Source organism: Anopheles funestus, chromosome 3RL (assembly GCF_943734845.2).
Source record: "Anopheles funestus chromosome 3RL, idAnoFuneDA-416_04, whole genome shotgun sequence".
Taxonomy (NCBI): Eukaryota; Metazoa; Arthropoda; class Insecta; order Diptera; family Culicidae; genus Anopheles; species Anopheles funestus.
The window spans coordinates 74090483-74118420 of record NC_064599.1 but is presented as its reverse complement, the minus strand read 5'-3'; the positions used below and the strand labels follow the sequence as shown (position 1 = coordinate 74118420).

At 44.0% G+C, this 27938-nt stretch overlaps 2 protein-coding genes across 2 annotated transcripts; one reads left to right on the top strand and one right to left on the bottom strand.

Moving 5' to 3' along the window:
- Positions 1–963: 963 nt before the first annotated feature.
- LOC125766988 (peroxidase-like) lies at positions 964–27720 on the bottom strand. The gene is made up of 6 exons (XM_049433167.1): positions 27427–27720; positions 3465–3670; positions 3014–3387; positions 2193–2943; positions 1781–2108; positions 964–1689 (listed from the first exon to the last, which is right to left on the bottom strand). Exons 2-6 carry the CDS (start codon positions 3668–3670, stop codon positions 1270–1272), a joined length of 2079 nt encoding a protein of 692 aa, XP_049289124.1. The 5' UTR covers positions 27427–27720; the 3' UTR covers positions 964–1269.
- Positions 16554–18552, top strand: LOC125767036 (uncharacterized). The gene is made up of 2 exons (XM_049433266.1): positions 16554–17724; positions 17795–18552. Exons 1-2 carry the CDS (start codon positions 16852–16854, stop codon positions 18347–18349), a joined length of 1428 nt encoding a protein of 475 aa, XP_049289223.1. The 5' UTR covers positions 16554–16851; the 3' UTR covers positions 18350–18552.
- Positions 27721–27938: the final 218 nt, after the last annotated feature.

The window sequence follows — 27938 nt, the reverse complement described above, 5'->3', positions numbered from 1 at the left end:
TGACAGTTTCAATGAAGAGAGATGTGTAACTCCTACAAATGAATAACATTTGTTGTTAATTTTATTTCTTAATCAATAATATATAGAAGCAAGGTTTTTTTCAAAAACTAGTATAATATTTTGTGACATTTCACCCCTTTTCGAGATATGTACATTAAAAAGACACGCAAAAATATTTTTTTCATTTTTTAAATTTAAGTTAGGAAACTTTATTCACAAAACAACATACAGCTACAGCTAATATAATTTCATTTGTTTTTAAATAACACTATTTCGTTTTACCACTACACTAAACGGAGGAGCAGGAGGTGGGCGGAGAAAGGAGAATGAGAATGGTTGATCGGTAGATGAATGCTTCAGAAAGTAGAGTTTGGAAGTTTAAAATGGATGGTATAAGGGTTTTTTTCTTCTTTTACATCGATTGGAGTCTACTCGCGTTTTGGTCGCGTTTACGTTGGATGCTGTTTTGAGGCTAAATAATATGAGGCACGATAATATGTGGTGTGATTGTTTGAAAAATTACAACAAAAAAAAACGATATAACGAAAAGTGCACATTGTGGAGCATTGCGATGCAACGTGAAACGGTAAGGTACCGAGTTGGCGGCCGGGAAAAACGAATATGGCAAAAAAAATACAAACAAAACCGACAACAATGTTTTCCTTTTAGTGGTTTTCCTCTTACATACACACTGGCAATCGATTGTTTGGTATTGGGAGGGTGCGAAAATGCGTGACTGTACTGGTATGCGCAGAGTTCCGTGCATGCTGCGGGTAAGCATCCCAACAAAACAAAAATTGTGGACATGTCACACGATGCGATCACGGACGGTGCATAAACTATCTGGGCGGATTAGAGGGTTCAGTGCACAGTATGCTAAGGTGCGTCGATGAAGGATGTGAGTAAGAAGGTATGGGTGTGGATCAACGACGATGTGAGCGTGCACTAAAGGGAGGAGTATTCTTATTTTTTTTCGCTACATGCAATATCACTCAAAAAAGCGTGCGTTCCCCCACGTGTGAACAGTTGCGTCACCGCAAGTACACAACAATTTTGGAGATTAAATGGGGAATAGAGAGCTGGCCAAAAAAAAAAATTACAAAAACATTCTAACAAACCTTATACGCGTTTTTGCTATAAACGTACGTTCGCACTTGTAAGGGTGAGCACAGGCGCAGGGTGCGAAAGAAACATTGGAGGTGAGAAGAAAACTTGTGAGGTGAGTTGGTGCGGCGGAACTACACACATTCGCGTTCATTCATCTCAAACCTATTTCTTGTAGTTGTGGAAATAGTGGAACGAGTTCAAGCTGTTATCGTACGAAAGGTCCTTCCAGAGCGATAGATCAACTTCCTGGATCTGAGAGCACGGTACCACCTGATTGCTGTGGGAAATTCGCAGGAATGCCTTCGGCTGCATGGACGCGACGTGGTTACCGTTGTCGCAGAACAGTCGGGCCATGCTGGCCTTGCGTAGTTCTGCCAGCTGCTCGCGGGTGAAGGCCAAATCCTTATCACCACGCTCGTAGAAGAATCGATCAGCAACACGCGTACGGTAGAACTGTTCCGTCAGAATGCACAGGAAGGTAGGTCCGGCAAGGGCACCGTTAACGTGAGCCTCCAGCGAACCACCGACAGTTAGATCGATATCATCAATGCTAGCGTACAGTGACTGAAGTTTCGAAACATCCTACACAAAAAAAAAATGCAGAGTGAAACACACCTGGTGTCAATATACCTTTGTTCCCAAAAAAAGGGAGAAAAGCTAACGAATGATTTACCTGTGGCGAAATCAAATCCATCAGATCTTCCCAGGTGGAGGCACGCTTGAAACCGCAGAACTCACGGTAATCGTTATAACCGGCCAAACCATGATCACGGTTGCGCTGAATGTCGATAGCACGCAGATCACCACCGAACGGACGTCCACGACGGAACAGGAAGTGCTTGATCTCGGCATCGAAGTTCGTGTCGGTGAGTTCCTCGGGTTGAGTGGCAAGACCGCGCGTCAGGAAATCGTAGTTGTCGCCGGCTTCAATGATCGAGGGACGGTTGAACCAATCGCTCAGACGCAGCGATCCAGTCGGTTTGCGGATCTCCGATACCAAACTATTTCCAAAACACAGACGAAAAAATTAGTTCCACTCCGTTACTCGCGCAGCATCAGTTCTACATCATGGTTACTGTACTTACTCAAGACGTCCTTCAATCTGCGAGTGGAAGTAACGGAAGGCGGCAGTAGCATGCGAGTTCAACACCGAAGGGTCCTGGCTCGGATCGTAGTCGTTGATGTATTCGCCTCCCTTCACGCGGTAGATCAGACGGTTCTTGACCATGTTTTCCCAGCCGAGGAAGATTGGCAGCCATTCGTAGTAGTTGATGTGCTGATACTGAGCAATGTTGATGCGGCGTGCCTCCTGGAACAGCAGCTCATCGTCCCAGTGCGGGTTCAGCTTCTGCAGCTGGTCAGCAAGGCGGTTATGCTCGCGGAGCAGAATAATCTGCATGATCGTCAGGCCAGGGTTCTGGTTGACGCGGGAATCACCGGCCAGATAGCACACCTCGTCGCGCGATTCATTCTCACACTCAGCCGTTGCGTTCGGGTTGTTCGGTGGCCACTCATATCCGTCACGTTCGACCACAGCCATACGGCCACCGGTGAAGGCACGCAGGCCAGCATTCTGCTGATCGGAGTTACCGTAAACGAGCGAAAGATCCAGATAGGAGGTGACCGTCGTCAGCTGTTCGGCGGGCTGTGTCGGATGGGTTGGCGTGCACTGATCCTCACGATCGGTAAGCGTGCGGACGAAGTTAATACATTCGGTGTCCGTCTGCGAGTGGGCCGGATCGTGTTCCGGGACAATGATCGGGTAGCAGCTGCTCGGTGCGCGCTCCTTGCCAATCAGCTTGCCCTCATCGGTACAACATCTGGTTGGGTGTTTCTCTGTGAAGATGTAAAACTCGTCCCGTGAGTAAGAACTGCTCATCCACAACCTACCGTGTTTAACACTTACTCGACTGGGTACCACCGGCCTGCATGCTCATGTCGTGCGTCATGATCTGTCCCCACTGCATGTTTCCGAGCGTGTACTCCGGATCCGGGATGTCCTGTTCACCGAAGGCAACCAGCGACACGACGCGAGAGTTCGGCAGCTCCTGTCCGGTAACGGAAACCGTCGGCTGGGAAATACCATCACCGTACTTGGGCGTCAAGAGACGACCGTAACGACGGTTCGGAGTACCCCAGGTCGGGTTTTGCAGGTTGTTGCACGAACCATCCAGCGTACGGTAGCGCGACTTTAGGCAGGACGGCGGTGCCGGACACTGCGGTTGCGCTTGCAGTGCACTCAGGAACGGTACGGTGTAGCGAGTTTTGCTAACCAGTGGGCTGCAAGTGGTGCAAAAAAAAAAATCATCAAGTTTAAGCTCAATACCCGGCACGGATGATGAGATGCGGCTACTTACGCGTAGTGTGGGGCTGCGGCATGACTGTAACTGTGGCTGGCAGAAACGACATGAGCTGACGGTGCGTACACGTGGGACGCTTTCTGCAGCAGACGCGGCTGTGCGGCCGTTTGATCGTGATGGACCACACTGTACGAGGTAGCCACATTCACTGCATCGACCTGGCTAAGGGCGATCAACGCTGATGCTACTACAAACAGCATCATCTGTACGGGAGGAGATAGAGAGAAAAAAAATACATTCAATTAGACCGCGTTGTTCAATATTGGAAACACAATTACATGGAAAATGGAGTTCGCTCCCAGACAGGCAGGAGTTCGATTTGCTAAGCTTTTGTTTTCCCATACATGAGCATACGGTTGACCTCGGAATGTCAAAATGATTGCCACACGCACGGCCGCAAATTGATTGTTTGCTGTGATCCATTTTACACACTAATCAGCTGAGCACGGGCTGGACCACAGACAAGAAAACCGGGTACCAACGCTACTAACCTGCAGCAATTCTAATTCCACTATCACGTGCTTCCCGTACCGATGCCGCCAATGCCGGTGGTTTGGCGCATTCTTTCAAAATGGAAACAAAATTCATAATTCATCTCTACCGGCTTTTGCGAAGCTGCCTGAGCACAACCTGAACCTGCACGCACCAGCTGCAACCAGTGTGTCGACAGTTGGCTCCCAAGACTTAGGGCGCTAACCGCCGTTTTTGAAGTGGTAGGCGAATATATTTTTTTTCCTATTCTCTCGTTCTAAGTCACAGAGCGTGGAAGGTGTTTGTTGGCAGCAGCGTGGAAGGGTTGTTTGTTCGAAGGAGTTCATGTTTATTCAATGTCGACAGCTTTGCGGGCGCGAACACACACTCACCGTTTGCTAACCGTTTTCGTTCGCGTGCGCTTTTATCAATTACCCCGTTTGTGAAATATAATTGCCGCTATCCGGTTTATGTGTTTTAAGGTTAGTTGTGTGGAATTGATTTGCGTGAGTGTGTATTTTTTTTACCACCCAAAAAAATGTTCCTTTTATGGGAAACCATCTGTAGGTGTTGTGGACCTGATTATGACCTCCTCAGAAAAGAATTATGTGTGACCTGCCCCACCAATTTTGAGTCTTTTCTTGCCTTTTTTCGTCTTTACAGAGCTCCTCCCAAAAACTATAATAGCGCGTAAGAGGAGAGAACACGTGAGTCTGATTGCGATTTTGTACCGATACGGTGGTGCAACGACTAGCAGCGGTACCACGCAACCACTGAGACTTCCAATTCGACTTACGTTAAAACCTATCCAGGTAACGAATAGCGCGAATTAAGAGCAAGCTTAAAGACACCATTAATGGGTTTAAAATGACATCCATAAAGATATCGTTTTTTTCTGTATACCTAGCACATCGGAAAAGCTTCCCATACCTTACGTTCGACTGGACTATCTTAATTTACTTCAGCTACTTTTCGCTTCCGCAAGGTCACGGTGCACAATAATGTACACATTTTATTGCATGTCGTACATACTACGATGTCGTCACACACCAGCGACACTCAACCAATATGACTATCATTTCGATGCTTAATTACTTGAAAATGGTACAAAGCGCATTCCTTCCTTAAATGGAGCGTACACTTAAAATTATCTCTAATAGCCCCCAATGCAATATGGGCGATTGTTGTGTACATGCGACCTTCAACACTTTCATCCCACCTTCAGGTAGCCCGGCGGGAAAGGGAAGAATTTAATTTTAATGTTTTTTTTGTATTCATTGCTGTTGCGTGATTCACGCCCGTTTTCCGTTGGTGGTTTTTTTTCTATGATGAAGAGTTGACCGTTGACGAGATTCTTTGGTCTATCATCAAGTAAGAATGGTACTAGTAATTGCCAGGCCTGAGCAAACAACCAAATAATGGTACGGTATTGACTGTATCACGCCAAGGACGTACTGAGGTGTACAGAGTTAGTTAGATGCCATTATATTTACTTCCATTGAGTAGTCCGGTTCAGGCGGTTCTATTCTTGCGCTCAGGGTGTTGGCTTGTTTGGATCGAAGGCTTAGATATGATTGGGATTGTGGTTTTATGATTAATTCTTGTTTATGCTCTTTCTCATTCCCCCTCCCTGTGGTTTATGCTTTGTTTGGCTTTGTTGTATGAAGTTATTAGTTAGGCAGATAATGACATCAATCGAAGAATTACTACCTCAACTGGCAATAGTTACTTGACCGGTTCGGACAACCGGAGTTGGGTTCGTTTCAAATTCAGGAAACTTGCAACTTTAGACTGACCTTACTCACTGATTCAAAATGCGCGTGGTTTTGCTCGCTACGTTCAGCAACCTTAGAAGGTCTCCACGGAGTTAGTCAGATGCCGAGAAGCATGAACGGACACCAGAGACATAAAATGCAAAAGTGCAACTCGTGCATATGCAATGTATTTAAAGCGACTCAAAATAGGGAACTCGCTTCTCGTAACCGTCTGGAGAAAAGAACATTTTATCAGTGCACTCGCATCGCGAGGTTGGTACTTGAGGTATCGAAACCTCCCTGCTACATAAGCGCTGGAGGCATACTAGAAGGCATGCCAAGATGTAGTGACGAGAGAAGGTACCCCGTCAGCGACCAACATGCTCAACCTACATTCGATGATCAGCACAGTGGCATTCTGGTTCAGTTGGGATGGTGATCTGGTTGCTTGCGATTTCGTGCCCATGCACAATGCTTCCTCCGATGGTTTCTACTCTTGTCACACCCCCGGCTCGTTCAATTCAATTCCGTGAGGCACTCAGGAAGGCTCTCGGCGAACTTAAGTAGTGCAAAACTTCCCCCAGAAGCCTGCTAAAGTGTGCGACAAAGAAATATGGCAATGCAATGGTAACTTACAAAGCCGTAGAATACCCAGAGCCTTGCCCGGGTGAATCGTGCCAGAAGGGGAATCGTGAATGATGCACGGTGACCGAGAGATCACAACTGGCGGGGACACAAATTATGTAATACTCGATGGGAACACGCAGCACAGACACTCCAGGCAAGGAAAGCATTCTTAGCCGTATGTTGGGTATGGTTTATTAGTTTTACGATGGTAAAGTCTACAGGTCTCGTACTGGCGTGTAAGACCTTCTCGGTATGGTGATCTGAAGGGCAATAAAAATTACAACAACAAAAAAAAATCCACCGATTGAGAGGCACCATTTTAAAAAATGCTTCTTAGACCCTGCCTGAGGTATGGTGGAATATTGTTTCTGCTTGTTGCATTCTTTACTGTCCCGTCTCGTGCACGGTCGTGTTGACGCCTCTGTTGCGCTGTATTTAATTAATTTAAAGTTTTTCCGCAGCTTGTAAATCGTAGCGAAGCGGATTGGTTGCGCTACCGTGCATGAAAGAAGAGAACCGGACACCGGCCACGCTTGGCAGCGAGATCCTGGGGCGAATGGTGGTGATTGTTTTTTTTTTTCAGTTGTTCTCCGCTTCCTACAAGCGGAGATTCAATAGAGTTATTTGTATCTTTATTGATGTGACGAATCGATATAATAGATCTATCCGCCTTTTTCAAACTTATATACCGATCACTAGAAACGTGCCTGGTAAATTGAGTTAAAACAGTCCGTTATTATTGATCTCTCAAATTTCCGAGACACGGAAAGTAGATCAGCGCGCTGCTGCCAGACCATAAGGCATGATGTTTTACGACCTTGGATGAGATCATGTCTCCGAAGTGAGCTTAGATGAAATAAAACAGTTTATCTGTCTAGAGACTAATGCTAATGTGCGCTCAATGTGTGATGGTAGTTAGGTATGAACCACCAATTAGCCGATGGATATGGATTGTGGAACCGATACGATCGCAGCTAGTAACTGTCAGATTAGTAAAAGGTGGCGCTTTTGGACCGCAATACCCGGTGGGTTCCGGCAATGACGGATGGTGATCGACGGTTTGCTCACAAATCTTGATCACGATCAGGCCGCTCTAGATGCTATCGGGCATTGAATTTTCTCATGTCTCGTAGCTGATTCTTTCCACCCGGGTACGAAGGTGGAAAGGTATCGCGTCGGAGTCTGTACAGCAGTAACCGGGCTATCTCAACGAAGGCTACCTAATGTCATCCAGCGACGAGAACTCGGACTGATGCATTCTTAATGGAATACCACTACTTACAGTACACGGAGGTTTACTTTCACTAGCTTAACCTTCAACTTGTTTTGTTCACAAATCGATTGTTCGGTGAAGGGAAAGATAGAAAGAAGATAATTTCATCACTGATGAACTAGTTTCGGTTAGCGGCAGCTTTACACTACAGCACCAAAAAAAACCGAAAATAACAGTCCAACAAATCAGATAGCGAACAACGTAATTTTAAAAGACATCCTTTCACATGCAAGGTTCCATCGCACGCAATCGAAGTTTGATAATAATTCGAGTAGGTTACAGCGCACTGTGTGTGTGATCCGGTTTCATTCCTTCGGGTCCATTAGTAGTTGACAGCTCTAATGGAAGTTTAAGTGATTGCTTACAACCTGCTGGGAAAGCGGGTAGTCGCACCGAGCGCTGTTGCAAGCTCCACCTGCTTCTAAAGGATATATACGTGAATATCCAGGTAGTCAACACAGATGCTATTAATCTTGATTTGTTTTGTTTTTCTTTTTTCAAACTTCAGTACAATTATGTTTTGTGTGTTTTATCTTCACATCAAGGCACAAAGCAAAGCTTTCTAATATATTGTTAACAATATTTACAGATTAAGATAATATGCCCCCGTTATGCCTTGGGGGCTTGTCCTGCAACCCTTTTAAATATTAAACCAATATAAAACAATGTCACGGTTGTAGAAATGCTTTTCCGACCCGGTCTTCACACATCTCGAAAGTGTGACAATAGTCAATAGCCAAAGCCCTACTCTGCGCTTACATCACGCAGCAGCAGTGCGTTGCATGCCGTGGCGACCGTCAATTTCCTCTCTAGGACATGATAATGACAGCTGGTGCGACTAGCGTTAAGCTCCACAAACCTTCAGGCTAGCCCGAAGCGCACCAAACCACTTCAACCTTGCACCGTTGTAGGTGACGAACAGTGATTTACAAAACGAAAGCAAACCCAATGGGGTGCTGGTATGTTTTTTCTTCGCGCGATCGTTAACGTTGTTCGGCGTACGGATGGTATGCGGTTACCGGTAACGGACAGTTTGGTGTACATCGTACGTGAACCACGTACGAGTTTGTGGTTTAGCATCGTTCAAGAACCGGCCAGAAACCATCCCTTGCACATTCACATCAATATAATGACTGCGGGGCAGTATCGTGAGCATAGATAGACATTTTTATGTTGCATTATTAATTACTCGCCTCCCCGAGGGGGCCATCTTTTACCAGTTCGTGAGCGTATCTACCAAAAGTATCGCTGCGGCGGCACTTAAATCCAATTATCACATGTCATTAAACATTGATTGCAACGTTCGGTGGGTTCGCTGGTTAACTGAATCGATGGAAGCTCAAGTATTGGACAGTTTCTAATGCTTCGCAAATTGGTTGTAGTATTTTGAGAGTCCTGCTTGCGGGGTGGTCTGGAAACTGTGCGAAACACAGCGCACAGTCCGCTAAATGTGTCGTATTATGACGCTAATGAGTGTTGCGAACAAATCATCGATCCAACGCCGGGTTATTTCGACCGTTTTCGATCGCACACAGTATCGAGCCTGTAATTTACACCATTATGGTACGGTGATGCATGTACCTCGGCAGGTGGTTTGCTTCATGTCGTGCTCTTAAGGTTATAATCTTGAACGATGATGGTGATGACGATGAAGTAATGAGTGTGCTTAACACTTGGTGCGTGAATATCACACCAACTCTTTTTTATCGCAAATGCAAGTTGGAGGTGATTTTTTGTAGCTATTTCTTTTAGCAGGTCATTACCCTGTAGAGATTCGTGGTTAAGGTTGGCTGTTTCCGAAATTTGTCTGCATTGTTGCTTTCCTTAAATGGAAACAGTTCTTTTCTTTTTTATTTTAGTTCAATAGTATTTTGAAAAAGGTTTGAAAAAGGATGAGAAAACTGGGACAAAGGAAATGGATAAGAGTGAAGTAAAAGAAATAATTAAAACAAATTACAAAAGAAATACAAAGGAATGGAAACGTAGAAAGTACACAAAAGAACAAAGAGGGAAACGAAGAAAGAAAACAAAGATTTGAAAGGTATGAAATGAACTAAAAAAGCGAATATTACAGATAAATAAAGTATGAAATGAAAAATGAAAATAAAGAAACAAGATGGGAAAACAAAAGTGAATAATATAACGAAAAGATACAAAGAATGATACAAAAATAATGAGTAAAAGTTTAAGAAAAGAAACGAAAAAAAAACAATAGAAATGAAAGAGAAAAACAGGAACCAAAAGCAAACATAAGAACGATTGGAACGGAAAAAACCCTATTCCGTTCTATTCCTATTTTTTTTTCAATTTAGCTTAGTCAACGATTCCAATAACCACATTGCCACCGACCAAAATAAAAGGAAAATCTTCACTTCTCACAATGTTACCTTTTTCTCGAATTCAATGTTAAGTTCACAACAAATTTCGGTTGCTTTACAATCGAACACAGGATGAAACCACCGAGTAGCAATTGCGCATCCAACAGCACTCCCCCACATCGAAAGAGATTTAAATGCAAACCGAATTGCATCACCGCTGGTGCATTGTTCAATTTTGATGTAACAAATTTCTACAATCATCCATCCATCGGACAGTCGGACTGATGCTGCGCACATTCGATGAACGGTGATGATGTTACGGTACGCTTCACTAGTTATGTCTCAGTTTGAGCTCCACTTTCGAGCACATTTTCACGATCACGAATGCAAGCTTCGTTGTGGATCCAAATGGATCATCGCTAGCGACCCGATTGAGTAACGGTCTCCTGAGTGTTTGAGGCAAAGGTTTTTTTTTTGCATTATCCATTGATCTCGATTGGTAAATTCTATTTACACAAACCAATCTGGTCCGGATTTTGCAGGACAGGTAAAATCTTCGTCACGACCTTGCCGCCATCGGTCGGATCGGGACACGAAGAAAAATTATGTTGCAAATCCACGCACAACGCTTTCACGCCAATGCCAGTCGGTTTTGCTGGTATGTTGGGTACGAATGTTTTGCTAAACCGCTTACGTTCGCGTATGTGAACACCACCTGAAAGAGGCTGGACGAAGGTTTATTTTCGTTCGTCAATAAAACCAATGTTAATGGCAGTTTGGTTGGAGTTTTAAGGGTTGGCTAACAGGTTCTCGGTACAGCAAAGAGCTAGTGTCGATGTGGGCTGTAATGTACGGAGAGGTCACTACGTACGTCAAGTGTATGCAGAGAGCTATAAATCAATCCTTACGGCCTTGCTCGACACATTGCCAGTGAAGTTAAATTTGATTCGTTATTTTGTGCTTTTTGCGCATTCAATTTGCATCACAATAATGCAAACGGTTTGCGTTCAGTGATCGTTATTGTAGTAGTATTCAAATCATTTGAATATTAAAAGTACAGTAACAAGGGAAAAAATTCTGCTCCAATTTGCCACCATTTTTATTGAATACGATCGCCAGTGCGGTAAATTATTGCAAAGTGCCAATTTTCCAACACACATCAACCATGTCATCTTCGTCACGGTCGCTTCCCATTAAGACATCAAAACAGTACGCCGTCATCCGGTGCGTTTCAATTGCGATCAATCACTTATCAAGCATCCCTCTCCCATATGCTGGTGCCCATTAATGATGTGTCGAAGACGACAACAGTACGTCAAACAACCAACCGCGGGTGAACGGTGTGATGATGTTTATCGTCTTCATAATTGCCACGATAAACAGCGTGGCTTCTGGGGGTAGCTGCCGTCACACCGATATGGCTCGGTGCTTATGTTTCAATCGCATCGAAGATCAATATCAGCGACGTTCGATGACGATCGATGTAAAATCCAAAGGTCTCCGCTTGTGGGCGCACTCGTGTATCGAACCCAGCGTACCTCCCGTGTGCTGCCATTAGAGACGATTGGCCACCTGACATTGGCATTACTTCTCGTTCGGTACTACCGTTCGTTCCCTTCGTTTCACTGTGTGTAATAAAACAGAGAAAAAAAATTATGCTCACTCATTAGAGCACGATGTGGTCGCCACTTTTGGGCAGCAGACCCATTCCCATTCAGGTAGGTGTTCAAATGGTCCCCGTGGTCGGATCTTTCGCTCCTTTGATTTCTTCGGGTGCTGCGCAAGTTGCGCAAGACAAAAGCCACCATGCACACGCAAGCAGTAGGTACCACTCAATTGTAACCATTTAGGGCATACCGAACAAAAAGAAGAAAAAAAAAGGGAAAAAGAAAATGCCCCCCAAAAAATATTTGTTCACTTTTGCGCGAGAGCTTAAAAGCTGGCTTTGGGTTTTTCGGTGTAGCAGTGGGTGAAAATTAACGAAGGATGAAAGGATTGCCACAATAACGCCCCTTCAAAACATTGTGTCGCTTGTGTCGAAGATGCAGTCCGTTTTGCGACAGCCGCTTTTAAGATTGTTGCGTACGTGCGTGTGTGTGTGTACACACATACATGCCGGGCGGACATGGCTTGTTAACGCGTCGAGCATCGCGTTGTGCAAATTTTGCGCCCTTTTTTGTTGCTTTGTGGAAATAGAAAATCGGGCCGCAAATCGGGTGCGTATTGTTTTGTGGCGGATGCCACGTCTTGTGACGCCATTGCTGGTTAAATGGCAATTGTAAAGAAATTAAGCACAATGCCAATAATGGGGGAGGGTTTTTTTGCAAGATTCTGTTGGTTCTATTTGTTTGTGTTTGCGAGCAGATTTACAAAAATGTTCTCATATTAAAATTATTCTCTGTTTTCTATCATGCTTTTCAAGAATGCTTTTGTTAGATTTTCTGTAATCCTCATTTTTCTTATAAAACATAAATTAACTTCTTCTGTAGAGAAGATTTGAACATTCGATTTCTTGGTTAGTTTTCGTCTATTTTTCATGAATGGCGTTACCAAAATTTGTAAGCTAGAAGTATTTAGAAATCTTGTGCTTCAAATCAAATTGTTCATGAATTTCTGAAAATACTTCACTTACTTTGAAGTATGCCCAAAACTTGCTTTTAAGGATATGAAGATTTGACGGCAAAACTTAAACAAGGTTCTTAAACTTAATCTGAGCGTGGAACTGGTTATTGTTCAACAGATCACCTCTGATCGTGATGAAAAGATATAGAGTACTAGCTATTCCTTGTGTGGAGTTGTTTCAGCAACACCAAAGGAAGGGATATCGTTATTGGGTCCCAGGTCTTCAGATTACAACAATTATACTACTGCTGTCTATCTAGTGGGATCAATTGAAAGTTGTATATTATGAGGAATCCTACACAGGGCACAACTGACGCACTCAACATGAACTCAATTCAAGCAAATACATGACTAGATCAGATTGCTCCACATCAGCTCTCTAACCCCAAGGCGCTCTAAAAATCCCTAGAAATGCTTAAATAAGGACATTCTTTCCTTATTCCAGCGCTTCTTCCAAGTACTACTTACTGAGGTCCGTGATTCATGATCTGATGACCTGATTTACTTCTCGATTCGTGAAGTGCCTCAAATCTTGGAGAAAAATTGAACTCCTCTTTTGTCAAGTAATCCTTGACGGAGAAGCTTCTCACGTATTTCAAATGTCCCAAGTCTGTGTGTATATACGGCGTTTAAGATGAATTATGTTGATCAGTTAATTATTAACATTTCCATAAATTTCCATAAAAAGAGTAAATAATAATTGCACAAATAAGATTGTAAATTTGACATAACTTCACAAATGAGATCACTTCGTACCGGAAGCAACATTTCCACAGGACGCGAAATTGAAATTTCACGGAAATCAAATCCTAGCAAAACATCTAATGACATGAAGTGACCTGCACACGAATCATACGCCACATACCTATTCAAATGTACTGCAATCGGCACATTGTTGCACACTCTCCACTGCCAAAACCACATGCCCACGTTCCCAGCGCCCGATGCACAAAGGCCAATGTAAACAAAATCACTAATCGTGCTTAGTCAAACACTGGCCCGGGAACGGCGGCATTCCGGTCCCATGTCATAATAGGCCCGTGTACACACACCGCTATGATCCGGATAAAAGCTTCCACCCACCTGCCCGGTTCGGAACCGGAGTGGTTTTCATGTTGCACCGGGTGTACATTGTGAACATTCCCTTTTGGGGCAAACAAACCTTTGAAACAAAACGAGTAGTAACACGCGGTGTAAAAACGTTGCCGAAAGACATTGCAATCCATTTGGAAGGCTGAGGAGTCTTTAAACAAAAAAAAAACCCCCACCAATCAAACACATGCTCGCGTGTTCAGTGCGTACGATTTGGCAACAGGCCAAGCCAAGAAACAAATGGTAATTGTTTAACTTTGATTCAAACGTTAGGCGCTGACGGGTGGAAAGTAATTTGCTTTCACACAAGATGCACACACGTGTGTTGTGGCGCAGTGCAATGATCGGTGTGTGCCACAGTTTCGCCACAAGAAGAACCACAAACCGCCACGTTGAGAACGGTGAGAAAAGTCACACCCATTCCCAAGATTGCCCAAGATATAGATAACGGTACGATAAGCGCAATAATTTCTTGTTTAAACTTTATAATGCAATATCGATATAATGCCGCACGCATAACAATCGTTCTCCGGATCTCATTACGCGTGGTGGGTTTATTTTGCCACCCTGAGCTGGTAAGAGTCATGCAGAATTGCAACAGGTAACTCACGGCAAACGGTGATGTATTGTGATACGTCTGGGGCAAATAAGAAATTCAACCTATCCATCAACGGACTAATGTCTATCATTAACATCAACACACCAATCGCTACCAAACATCTTCACCATGGACCGGATGGTCGGTTCTCTGTTTCCTTATTCGATCGTTTGCTAGTAATTATGTACCGCGTACAGAAGACCGTACAAACCGTTTGAAGTGTCTGGCCCAGTGCGTCGCTGTTATCGCTGTGCCGTGCTCCTTCCGAACGCTAGATTACAGGGTTTCGACCGTAGTCAGCGTTTTGGTGCAGGGCAAAATGTAGGCCCATTCCGATCAAGTCAAGTCAAACGATCGCGTAACTTAAAAAACGCACACTTCCGCCCTATTCGATTGCATATTGCAGTACCACACCTTGGAAAACTTACCAATTGCCCGAGGTTAAAGGTTTTTTTTTCACCATTTCTATATGTGCCTCCGGTAATAATTATTTTTTTCTTCTCTCTCAATTGAATTCACATCAAAACTTCAGTTTTGCGTAACTAACGAGTTTAGATTCTCTATTTCGACTCATTCAACCCAAACTGGACCGGATCGTAATAATCGGAACCATCGGAAACCGTAGGTTTCCGGTCGATTTTGGGGAAAGGGAAATACATCAAATATTGCATCAAAAAGTGCTTTTTAAAAGAGTAAAAAAAAAACCTAAAAAGCTGTGTCACAAAAATTTAGACAAATGACAAACGGATACAATTTTCAAACGGATGATGTCGTCGGGCGTACGATAATTCCAATGTCCTCGTACGCAAAAAGTAAACTTAACCTTGGGTTTTTTTTTACTTTCAGGGCGAAAGGCAACCAGATTGGTTATAAGCCACGAACCCAATAGGTGGAAACTTTTGAAAGCTTCATTTTCGTTGAAGCCACGCAGATGTAAATCATCGATTTGCGAACGTTTGTTAAAGCTGTCGAGCTGTCATCCTACAGCGGGGGGTTTCCCGTGCGTTGCCAGTCGGGGGTCACATTTTACGCACGACCAATTAATCGATCTCAATGACCGAACCGGACTAACGATCTCTGCTGGGTGGTAATCTTGTTCGCTACGGTATAGACACTACAGTTTGGTCCACCCTGTAGTTGGACACTTCCTTGCAACAAAGTAGCGCCCTCCAATGGTTACCGGATGGTTAGTGAGAAAACGTGATTAGAATAGTAGCAGCACAGCGCTTAAGTGTGAACCACTCCATGAACGTTGGGCCGTCGACAGTATCCACCCCACTTTGCTTTGGTCTCATAATTGTGAAGGGGAATTAATTCGAAACGCCTCACAGCGGATAAATGGGGTGGAATTTTGATTTAAAAACTATAAATTCTACTACAATTAAATGTGTCCCCGAATGGTAGGAAGTGTACAACAAATTGGAAGTTCGTTTTGCTTCCATTAATCAAGTATAATAATATTTCAAAAAGCAAAAGACAAGCTTTGACAAGTTCAGCTGTGTCAAGGGAGCTGTAAGTAACTGAAGAATGTCGATTGTCCATCCAAATAAGGAGTTTAATATGACAGTTTGCAATCGATACAAACAATAAGATATTGGAAATCAAAACCCATGTCATTCCACAAGACAACTGGTGGATTTTTAATAAGATAACAAATTAAACTCCCTTTACCGACATGTCCCCGTTTGCGGACATGCAAAAATCAATCACTCACGAGCTCCAATTTTAACCATCCATCGTGTCACACTATCACTTGCCGTGACGCGGCACATTATTCGTGGCATGAGATGTAAAAAAAAGTCCATTCGCGTCCATGCAAAAATGCATGATGACTCGCGAAATGCAACAAATCAGATCGTGCAACGGGGAAATTGATCGACTGCAGGGGACTTTATGTTTAGTCGCCTATTTTCTCGACTTAATTCATCATCTCTGCTCGCGTTGCATTCATTTCTGTGGGAATTTTAAGACTTTGTAGCAACGGCTCTGCATAATATCGCGTGTATTGGTCGTAACAGGTGAGACGGTAATTTAGAGCAATTTCATCCCTCACGTGTGCATGTCACATGTCGCCCGGGAATATGAGGGAAAGTCTCGGGGATAGCATAGTTCGATCATTGGCGCCGGGGGAAAAAGAGGTGATTGTATAATTGATTAATCTTCCGGCATGTTCGGTTGGTGTATTATATTCGTTTTGGGTCCAACCAAAACGGCACGTATGAAGCTAATCCCATGGGCCATGATAGGGAGATTTATGACATGTTGATTTGTTGAACTAGCACGTGTGTGATTACGGTGACAGTATTACGCCAAATTACGCATTATGTGACACGGCCGCCTCTCTGTCTCTTATTTACCTGAAATGAGGAAAAAAATAAAGAGAAAAAAACAACTTTTTAGAGCTAAATTTTTAAATGGAAATTATTTTGAAAAAAAGAAAAAAAAGCAAACATGGCAATTAGCGTTTCACATTTTTCACATCAAGCAGTCATTGGTTAACTAAAAACATTTTTGTTCAGTTTAGTTTTTGCTTCGTGTGGATTGTGTCAAATTTCTCCAAATTTTTATTCCACGAAATTCGTAGCCATTTTTCTTTTCGCCATCTCCCTAACACCAAATTTCTGTACCGATGGCGTACATTTTTCTGTTTGAAGTTATCGTCGATGATTTGCAGCTATTTTCGGACGTACAAAATTCAAGTACCGTGGAACAGGATGATACCGGTACGGGACGAAAAGAGCTCTGCGTTCGCTTGCAGCTATCCAACCTGGTACGGTGTGAAGTTTGTGAGAAAGATTTCGGTTCCACGCTAAACATGGAGGTACGCAAAACTGGAGAAAATTGTCTATTCGCATACAACCCGTCGATGGAACTGGAACGGGAACTTGAACTGCAAGTTTCAGCTCACGAAAAGGTTGCGGATGGGACGAAAAAACTAATCGGCAGCTGGAAAGAACCGAGCCAAGAAATGTTGGTTGGACTTGCTAAAGCTTACGACCTTCAGAATGTCTCAACATCGGTTGAGGAAAGCTCAAAAGAATCGCTCTTATCACGTGAAGTGGAGCCTGTCACACAACGCAACAACAAACCAGTTTCCAACACCTTCAAGGTATTGTATCCACTCGTAAAGGAAGCGGAAACTACGGTCGTTGGAGTGGTTATACTCACGATCCGAATATCTTGCCTCGGTTCTGCCATTAATCAAAAAGTGCTGTTCGGTGGGCAAGATCTACAGCAACAGCCCGTCACGTGCTACAAGATGGAGAACGAACCTATCGTACAGTGTGTGACGATGGGGGACCAAGATGGGCCAGAATTGGTCGGTCCTAAGGGTAGTCTTGCTAGTATTGTGGGGACGGAAATAGTGCCGGAAGTACAGCCGTATGATGAGTATGCCGCAGAGTTGAACGGAAATGCCATATGCATTCGTGTGGAGAAGGATGCCAATATTGCCGTTAGCATTGATGGCGAGGAAAGCAACGAATGTACGAAAGGATGTTGGGTAAGTGTGAGAATGTTTTCTGTTCACTATTGAGGATATCCTAACTAATCTGATTTGTTCATCATTGTAGGCTTCTCTCACACTCCCGGATGGAGTATACGCTTTGAAGGAAGAATATATCCCCCAACAAGCAAATGGGTGTCGACTACCCGTCATTCGTGGTACCCTCAAATATCCAGCCTATCACTGGTCTGGGGATTTTATGCTTGAGAAAAAGACCACTCCAGTCACGGTGGAAGACTACCGGAAAAAGCCCGACCGGAACCGTACCGTTGGCCTACAGGCACTGCCGGAACAGCCGGAACGCGACTGTGCCGGAATCGAAATCTGTCGCAAAGGTTGGCACGACCCAAACGTGGACGTGTTTGTGCTCAAACTCGGCAAGAACAAGCGCACCTCGGCCGAAGGTAATCCACGGAATGAGGTGGAAATTGAACTGCGAACACCGCGCGGCCCAGCGCATGAGATACGGCCGAAGGTATCGCGTGGTATGCAGGTGATCGAGGAAGAGTTTGAACCGGCCGGAGAAATGCAACGACCGGCCGGGGCAACACCGCCAGCCGATGATGGTGAAAAGCCGGGCAAGAAGGCAAAGGCGGCCGGTAAAAAGGGCAAAAAGAAGTAATGCAACAGTTGAGACAAATAGACACTTTCCGGTGTGCTGTGTTCGATTATTATTTAATCCACCTTCGCGCATTACCGGCCGTGTCATATACTGTTGCCACGCACCGTACGCGATTGAACGTTTCGTGGCACAAACTGTGGCAGCAGGTGCCACACGGTGAGCGACCCAACGCGGTAATAAATCAGAGAAAGTTTGATCTGCGAGTTCCGCACGGAGTAGCGTTTGCAGCGTTTGCAGAGAAAGCAGGGGCATCACGGCGTAGGCTTAGCCGGGGCTAATAAGACACTCATTGGCAACTGGCTTTGTTTCCGTTTCGAATGCGGTGGTTTTTTGCAGTGCATTATGCAATACGCACCTTCCCAATGAAACGGTTTGTTTTAAAAGGCGAATCAAAACTGGTGCATACCGTTAAATAACATTTATGACACTGGCTCTCCATTGCCTCCAGGCATCTTTCCTATGCTAGATTGCTTGGTACAGTTATTCTGGACGTTAAAATCTTTTCTTTTTTTTATTACGGAGTTGCTCATCTTTGGGTTTTCTGTCTCAACCAGCCAATGTTCAATACACCCGATGAAAGTTTTTTTGGTGAAAAGTACCATAAATGTTTAATACACGCTTGTTAACGTTTACACACCGCAATCGGTTCGGCTTAAACATCGCTTGATCACAGTTCCCTTCACCGTCGAATCATGAACCGAATGGAAAGAAATGAACTTAATTAGTTGTGATTTAGCACACAGCATTTTTACATCGGGAGGGTTTATTTTGTCGGGTAGCGCTATACCGACGTTACGCCACCGAAAAAACACGCATCATTTAGGGTGGAACGAAATGTCCACTCGGTAGCCAAATTTATGAAAGGCAACATATAGCGCGCACACACACACACGCATTTATTGTGTTTGTGCAATGGTTTTTTTTTGCGTTTGCACAATTAATGCATTTTTAAAGTGGAAAATTATTGTTTGCCAATGTTTATGAAACACCTTTCTTATGTCAATGTTTGTTTATGTTGATGTTTTATTTAATTATTTTAAATCGTTTTTTTTTCATTTTGTATCATGTTTCTTTACCAATTTTGTTCCAATTTTTATTCCATTTCTTTATGATTTATCGTTTACCTTTTTCTTCTTTTAGTGTTTTTTTTGCGGTTACCTCTTTTTATAACTATCGAAGAGCATCACAGCTGTGCCCTTCACTTTTTATTCGCTTTTTAAATTGGTTAACACAGTTATTGACATTTTGTTCGTTACCATAGAACGCTCCGGAAGGAATTATTATTTCAATTGCAGCAATCCAAACCCTCCCCGGACGGACAGCAGAATCATCATCACGGCAATGGCTCAATTATTGCCACCCCGTACCTAAAGGAAGCTAAAGCGCCGCTTCACAAACAACCCTCAGCATAGAAAATTCACACATAATACAGTGGCACATTTTTAATGCCATCGCGTTTATACTGGCCCGGTATGGCACACAAAATATGACGCTAAATAGCTTGCAAACCAAGGAAAGGTAGCGTCGAATCAGTTGCATAACATTGCAACGCGGATTGATTCAAAATCAAGGTTCCTTCGCAACGCTTTTACTTTCCCGCTACCACCGGCCAGCGGGACCGGTAATCAATTTGCGATGCGGAATTTTGCGATGCTTTTCTCGCACACTCCCTGTTCCTGCTCGTATCTATTCCACGCGAAACACTCCGGGCATGAAATGGGCATCGCATTTCCTTCGCACGGAACGGGGGTTCATCGCTTGATGAAGCATTGCAGTCTTTCGAATGATAGCATTCGTAAAATTTATGTTTATTGTTTTACGCTTTCTAGGTGAATTGTAACAAGGAAAAAGCACGCTTCGCGCTTGCTACGGTCAGCTACGGGTGCAGATGCTAACCTCCTCCGCGTGTGACTCGCGTATTGTTTTTTTTCCCGCAAAACTGCATCTTTTTCCATCCGTTTTGGCATTTGGAAGTGATGATGGAAAAGGTTACGGGCAAGAAGGGGCATCAGCACGTGCATCAATCGCAAAATTGAAATAAAACACCATCCACGGATGAGATGATGCTAGTAGCACGATATGAATGTCATGATCGCGTATGGCACGAACAAAAAATGGGGAGGGGCCCGAAAACAAAAATTTAGCCCCAAAATAGCAAACCCACGAGCCATGCGCCCAATGTTTTGCGGAAACCGTGAAAAATTATGGCAAACTGTATGTAGCTTCTTCCGAATTGCGATATGAATCGCGATCGTTCTTTTTTTGTTGTGATGGTAAATTGTTACGATGTATGATTTGAAGGTTTACAAAAGGGTAACTACAAAAGACTGCAATGCGTGAAAAGACAGGGAACGCGTTGAAACATAAACTTGAACGATCAATTTGTGGTTTGCTATTGAGTGTGAGTGTGTTTGTTTGTTTTTTTTGTTGTTATTTTGCTTTGCTAAATACTCATGTTGTTTGCTTGTACTACCTTCTTGTGATTGGGTTGAGGTCGTGTGAAAGTGTTTGTCTAGCGTGGTGCCGTACCGGGAACGGCATTGAAGTTAATTAACGTTAATGTAGCATCTGAAGGCGAAAAATTCTAGCTGTTAAGTGATCGCGTAGAATTAATCAATTTTCCAAATGGAGAAGGGGTATAGTATCAACCTAAATATGTGGTATTGAGCTAATTTAAGAGTGCTTCGCGTTTTTGTTTTTTGGTATAATTTTTTTTTCGTTAAACAAGAGCCTCTCTTTTTTTTCTTACGGAATTGATGAACAAAAGCAAGCAATTAACTACCACCATGGGTGCGGTAGTAGTTGATCCTCAGATCCAGATAATGATCACAAAAATTAAAAACACGCAGATAAATAATGATACGCTGCTGGTTGAATATAGAGAGCATCTAATTAAATTATGATCATGCATTGATCCATCCAACGTGGTAAAAGGATGCGGTTGGTATCATCCTGATGTAACTAGCTATTTTATCATCACCTCCCAAACACACGCGATCGCCCTTCACATTGAACGGTGCCGCGTGGCAATGTCGTGGCATTCGGTTGGTGCATCGATCCGTTAAACCATCTCGTGCCAGCGGCATAAAGCAAAGCACTTTTAAAATGGGCAAATTTGGGCGATCACTGTCACTCGATTGACCCAACCCAACGCGGTACCGGCCAGGTTGGAGCTTTATAAAAAATGTATGAAGTGCGCAAAAACGAAAAAAAAACTGCATCCATAATCATCAACCTTATACCAAAGCAGCAAAAGAGTGTAACAGGTCGGGGGCTTACATTTGCGAGATCAATTGGAGCAAAACCACACCATACCGTACGGCCAAAGGGTTGAGTGGTTCGATCGTACCGGGAAAACCAGGTTTGTACCCTGCATCTGCGCCAAGCGTGGTGTCTTATTTGTAAAGCTGCATTAAGCGAAATCGTACATCTTGCAGGCGCAAAATTGGTTGAAAAATTTATAAGTCAATAAATCATATCGCATTCCATCGAGCGGACACTGCCGAGGGGGTGAGTGTGTGTAATAATGAAAGCGGACTGCACCGTGATTTGGGATGTGAAAGTTTTACCTTTTTCTTATCGTTTTTTTTTTTGCTTGCTCAATTACCAACACGATTGACGGAAGATGAATAGCCGTCATGTCAATCATATCATCGGGGTGAAGAGAAAAAAAATGACCCAACAATTTGTCTATGCTGCAGCACGGTTCAGGAAGCAAACGAGTTAGGGATTTTTCTCTTGAATGGATCGATCAACGTTGAGTGACTAATGCCGCCCACCTAGGGAGCACTTGCTCTAATTATTACACAACGGTTTCTGTCACATTCTCCGATCTCTTATTTTCTTACACTGCGAGCGAGCAAAGCTCACGTGCGTCCCATCAGCGGAAGGGAAAGCTTGTGGCACGTGGTTTCGAATAAGCATTTACCTTTGAAAATAAATTGATCGATCATTAAAGAAAAAAACGGTGATAGATGTGTAGTTTGCGAAATAACGCGAGCAAACTGACCTCCCGAAAAATCTAACCCTCAACACGTTTCTGGCCGCAAAACGATAGAAAACCAATCCGTTAATCAATCTCACCGCTTGCTTAAGACGTCACGTTTTTGGGGGGGAAATCTTGGTGCGTGTCGGTGCTACACCGCACGCATCGCTTTTGTAGGACACTGACAAAAGGCTCACACCACAACAGTGGAGTCGTCGTGAGTCGCCACAGCTTCTATCTTAAGCAATCCGCGTGCCCATACGACACATTACGTTTGCTTTTTCGTGTGAGCCCTTTTTGCGTACTTTTCTTTACGAAATCACGAAGCAAAACGCGTTAGTTCCCCGCCCAGAATGTTCGGTTTTTTCCTTCCCCCCGGGGGGCCGTAAGGATACCGCGGGGAGGGGTTGGCCAAACGGGCCCCGTTCTTCATTAGACAAAGTGTGTCCCACCCGCTTTGGGGCCGGTGGGCAATTGTGTTGCCAGTGGTAATTATCACGCGGTGACCAACCTGCGCCAATGGTTGGCGCAATTGCAATCATTTTTTTTTTGCCGATGCCGAGCACACACAGTTTGTCAACTGTGGGGCGAATGCGAGAATTCTTGGAATGCTTGCGCATTTAGCAGCAAAATGAAGCATGCTTCCGTCTCACGGGTGCACGGTCCCGACCATACATCGTTGATTGATGTAGTAGTCCACAAACCTGCTAGTGGTTGACGTTCTTGGTTTGAAGAAGCAGGGCGTGACGTACCTGGGTCGTTTATTGTGCCTTCGAAAGATTACGAAAATGTTAACTACTAACCTACTTTGAGGCGAACCCTCATCGGCTGTGAAATCGATAGAGATCCGAAGAAATTGTGATCACTCGTTAATTGACTTGATTATCAGAATTAATAGCATTGAAGAAGAAAATTGATTTCAAACCTCAAATTGTGTACCTTCTGGTGCGTTTGATTCTCTCCAAAAAAGGTGAATACAAAACACATTCCAATTTGTACAGTGATTCCCGCCTTGTACGCAACTCTGGAGATCTTCAAGTCAGCTTCGCTTCCCAAACCGATCTGCCACCACAACCGTCTGCATGCGATCCCGCGGTACATTAAACGGTGGAATGTTTCGTTAATTAACGCTGCCTGCAGTTCATTAGAGCTGCATTTCAAATTGAGTTATTATGAAAATGATTGAAATGATTTCAACATTCCGGGAACTCCTAACGTACGCAGAGGAGAGCAAGCGAGTGTGCTACCAGTAAGCGATAGGTACGCTCACAACGAGACGACCAAAATCTGATGAAAATTGTGGAGAGTAAAAAAAACCCGGTGGGCTAGGTCCCGTCCACATCCAAGGCTAACTGTGCTGGTACATCTTTTCCGCGGTGCGGTCCACGTTACGGTGAAGTTCTTCCAATTGACGATCTAATTGATAGGCGTCAAGTGCTATGCAGTGTCCCTTAATTGGTACCGTAGGGGAGGAGCGCTAGTAGTAGTCTCTTGTAGGAAAATGTTTGTCGAGTATTTTGATTGCGTACACACAGCAGAATAAGCATTAAGTGTGGTTGGGCTGGATATTAAAGGCAGGATTTGCCCTAGCAACCTAACCGTCCAATAAGTCACAATCGATCGAAAGACCATCTGTACCTAGTCGGTTTGGACATGAGCGTAACGAGCCCAGGTTTGGCGTACATTGCAATTTGCTTTACCATAGTCCACCCTGCGACAGTTCAATTTGCATCGAACGATGTCACAAACGCTTGTTTACGGTTCCCGCATAAATCGAACGCTTTGCTGAAACGAACCGACATTTAGTTCCAGCAAAAGTTCAAGAATCGACCGCTACGACCAGTGACGCAATCGTGTCGCTTCTGTGTCTATGTGTGTTTCCATTAATTGTGAAATGAGCTAAAGCCTCGTCCTGTTTGGCGAGCCTCCACAAGCTCCACTAATAGCTCATTTCTACATCCTCACCGACCCATTTAGAGACAGTGATTTGCTAACTGCCGGGTGCTCCGATTACACCCAGACCCGAGCAGTTCTAATTTCTATCCGTTGTCAAAAGTGCGTAGGCTTTTGAGTGATTATCGAACCCACTGGCCAAATAGTTACCCCTGGTGCATACTTTATACTGACATACTACAAAACCATTCGTACCTTCATCACACTGTCGACGGACACTGTGATTATGTCGCTCGGTCAAATCATAGACCTTCGGCCGTGTGTACGGTGTTGCGTTTCGAACCGAAATGTTTTGGATTGAACAAATTGACATTCATCCAAGGAATGTGAAGTGGTAGCAATGTGGACCAGGTTGCGGATGAGAAAGTTTGGCTAATCAGTGAGAAATTACTACGGGCAACTTTGCTCCTTTACATAAGCACAGCATTATTAGTGGGTAATGTAACGATTTGGTGCGATAGCACCTAATCACCGAAAGATGCAGTGTTTGACGTTCCGGGAGAAGGGAAACCATAATTAAAAATGCACCACAGTATAGAATTTGCTTGACTTGATTCACACACCAGCAAGATTGCTTGAATTTTGAGACTTTGATAAAGCATGTCTGGGAGTAGTTGCTTACGACACAATCACTCCAACAAAAAAACATGCTGATAGGAGATAAGCAGTAGCATTCCTATTACGCAATGTTGTTGCGTGCAAGTTAAGACAAAATGTGCTTAATGGAATAATAATTTATCTGATTGACAGATTTAGGTTACGACACATCTCAAAATCACCTTTAACAAAACGTTTCCTAAAATAAATCAAATAAAACAACATTGAACCCGCCTCATGCACAACTGTTCATGGTTTTTGTTCATGTGGTAAAAAAAAAAAATTAAAACCCGTCCCACCCTGAGGGTGAATTTGTTTGTTTATTTACACTCCTTCATGTGTTGGACCCTCATTTATAACATGTCATTCTTGAGGTTGCCACATTCGTGCGTTTAATTACGTTCGGGTTCAGGACGTACTGTGCCGTCCACATTGTAACCCTTACAATATGCGCTAGCCCATTTCGCCATGCCACATCTTCAACTCTCGTAAATCCCGGCACCATTGCAATAAGAATCCACAAAAATAAACCCTTATTTCGATGGATTGTGAAATTCGCGAATATCCAAACTCCAGAACAGGACCTTGGAATGGTGGAATGGAATGAGAGAAAGATACGCGGTGGCAACGGTAGCCGTACATCGTACCCACTTGTCTGGCCGAGTGAAAGCGCACAAAAGCGTCGGCCTTGCCACACCAAGGTCCTACTACTGACAGGGCCGATCGCGCGACAGTGATTGGTCATTGCGCGAGAGCACGGCCGCGTATATGATACGCTGCGGCCGTATGTCGATCGACGTAACCATCCGGTTTCGGGTTTCACTCGAACGTTCAGAACCGATTCGGAAATGATCCGAAAAACCATTTACACCGGCTTGGTCAGCTTGGTGAAAAGTATTGAAAAAAGCACTTAACCGGTTTTTTGGCAATCGTCTCCACACAGAACACAACCCAGCAGATGCTAGTGAAAGTTGTTCTTGGGTCGAGGATTTGTAGTGCGGTAACAGCAACTGCCCAGATGAGTCATGAAAGCCGTTCTCGAAAGTCCAGCTCTAGTGAGATCGTTTCAAACCACGCACAGGAAGGTCGTCAAAACGTGTTTTTGTTTTTGTTTTTTTGGATTTCAATTTTCACACGCATGTGCGATCGAGGAAACACAACCAGGCAGTGGGTCATTAAAGCGATGATATAATTTCTCCCCGCCGCGCATGCTACCAAAGTTTAAGGGAGAAAGCTTCAACATCTTCTCCACCTACGATCTGCCGATCTGTTGCGGTGTTATTGTTGTGAAAACGGTAAAGGTAATCGCTATCGTCCCAGACATCTCACGTACTTGCCCGTCCCGATTGCATACCCGTCCCGTAAGGTGGATGGCGGATGGCATGCTGGTGGCAGCAAATCGTTCCGTCAGTGACTCGTCGTTGATGATCAGCAAATTACACCGATCGTACGACGGACGGTCGGAAGCAGGGGCGGGTACGAAGATCCGGTCTGTTGGTGTGGTTTCACTTTTTCTTGAGGTTGTTAAAGACTTAGGAGCATGAATTTATCACACTTCCGCCATCAGGTTTAAACCTGCTCCCTTCAAGAGAACCTGCTGTTTTGCAGCGTGGTTTGCTGTATGTGACAGGGTCACATTAGTAACTACATTGTATTGGATCGACAGCGGACTTTGGAGTTCTCTTATGTCGTCTAGAATGTAGCCATTGCCACTTAAATATTCCATACCAAAAATTCCACTTTCAATAAAATTATATTTCACATCCTTCAACGAAAGGTGATGCTCTCATTAGTTCTTGGCATCTTGGCCAAAAAGAGCACAATTGCATACAAGGTGCTAAAATTGATCACCCAAAACTTCCCCTCTGAGGTTTGCATCTCACGTTGTACGAAACAACAGTTTTCCATTAGAAGTTCACTCCCGCCGAACACGCATCAATGAACAAACAACATTCGAACGATGTAGGCTACAAAACGCTACAAGACGATCCCAGCGATCCTCGATCAAGTTCAAGTCTCAGCCTCAGCCGCTTTACACTAGAATCCGGAGCGGGTCAATGGAGCATACCGAAAACATGTTCTTCATATGTTTCGCCAAATTGTACTCCATTCTAGCTAAAATCTGTTGTTCAGATTTGGTGCACTCGATCGTAAAATTAGTTCCTTATTGCTTTCTGGGCGTCCTTGCGATTGCTCAGCTTTGGGATTGTTCCTGAACTGCGCTCAATGTAACAGCGCACATTGACTTTGAGCTCGTGACTTGGTTCACTGACTCGTATGTTATCGTATTTTTTTTTTTAACAATATAAACAAATACACTTCTTTTTTTTCTATTTCACAGCTTTGTTCTTTTGCAGTCTCTTAAAATTGGGGGTTTTTTGTAAACTTTTATATTCAATCCACCCTCGGCTGAATTATCACTTTTAGTTCTTCTAGATTTGTATAGTTCACACTTCATGTATCGCTTTTATTACTGTGCACAAAACTAACTTTAACGTTTTTTTTTTTGAGAATTTGTTTTGAAGAATTGTCGTCCGCTCACCTTGGTCGTATACGTAGGGGAAATCCGCGCTACTCTGGCACTAGTTAACACTTGGCCCGCTGCAAACACTCGCCAAATTCTAAATCACTCTCAAAACAAACACAGGAAACCAAAAGCACAGATATATGGGTGTATGTGTATGTGCGTTGGGAAAGGAAAAAAAGGACGAAAGCAGTGCTGTTGTGCGTCTAGTTTCTCAGCACCCGCTGTGCGTGCCAAGAAGCCAAGATCGAACTGTGACTGAAACGGATCCGTTTGCTCCGTTTTATACGCGGACCACTTATTTTCCACGACCCGCACCGTCTGACGGAGCCGAACCGAGGTTTTCTTCTTCGGCACCCAACGCCGCCCGGGTAGCGGTAAAACACGGAGGGAAACAACAGCCGTATAGCATAAGCATTAAAAAAAGCGCAAAACCCACCAACGATCAAAAACCGAACCGCTCGTGCAGCAATGTGGCCCGTCGCACGTTTTTAAAAATCTCAAACTGACGGTTACCATAAAACGTACAC

What these genes read in the sequence shown, in the direction of transcription:
- LOC125766988 (XM_049433167.1), bottom strand. Translation starts at nt 3,670, where the DNA reads ATGATGCTGTTTGTAGTAGCATCAGCGTTGATCGCCCTTAGCCAGGTC. An exon ending in GCCGCAGCCCCACACTACGC is followed by an intron (nt 3,388 to 3,464) that starts GTAAGTAGCCGC and finishes CACCACTTGCAG; the next exon opens with CCCACTGGTTAGCAAAACTC. An exon ending in GGCCGGTGGTACCCAGTCGA is followed by an intron (nt 2,944 to 3,013) that starts GTAAGTGTTAAA and finishes ACATCTTCACAG; the next exon opens with AGAAACACCCAACCAGATGT.
- LOC125767036 (XM_049433266.1), top strand. Translation starts at nt 16,852, where the DNA reads ATGGCGTACATTTTTCTGTTTGAAGTTATCGTCGATGATTTGCAGCTA. An exon ending in AATGTACGAAAGGATGTTGG is followed by an intron (nt 17,725 to 17,794) that starts GTAAGTGTGAGA and finishes TCATCATTGTAG; the next exon opens with GCTTCTCTCACACTCCCGGA.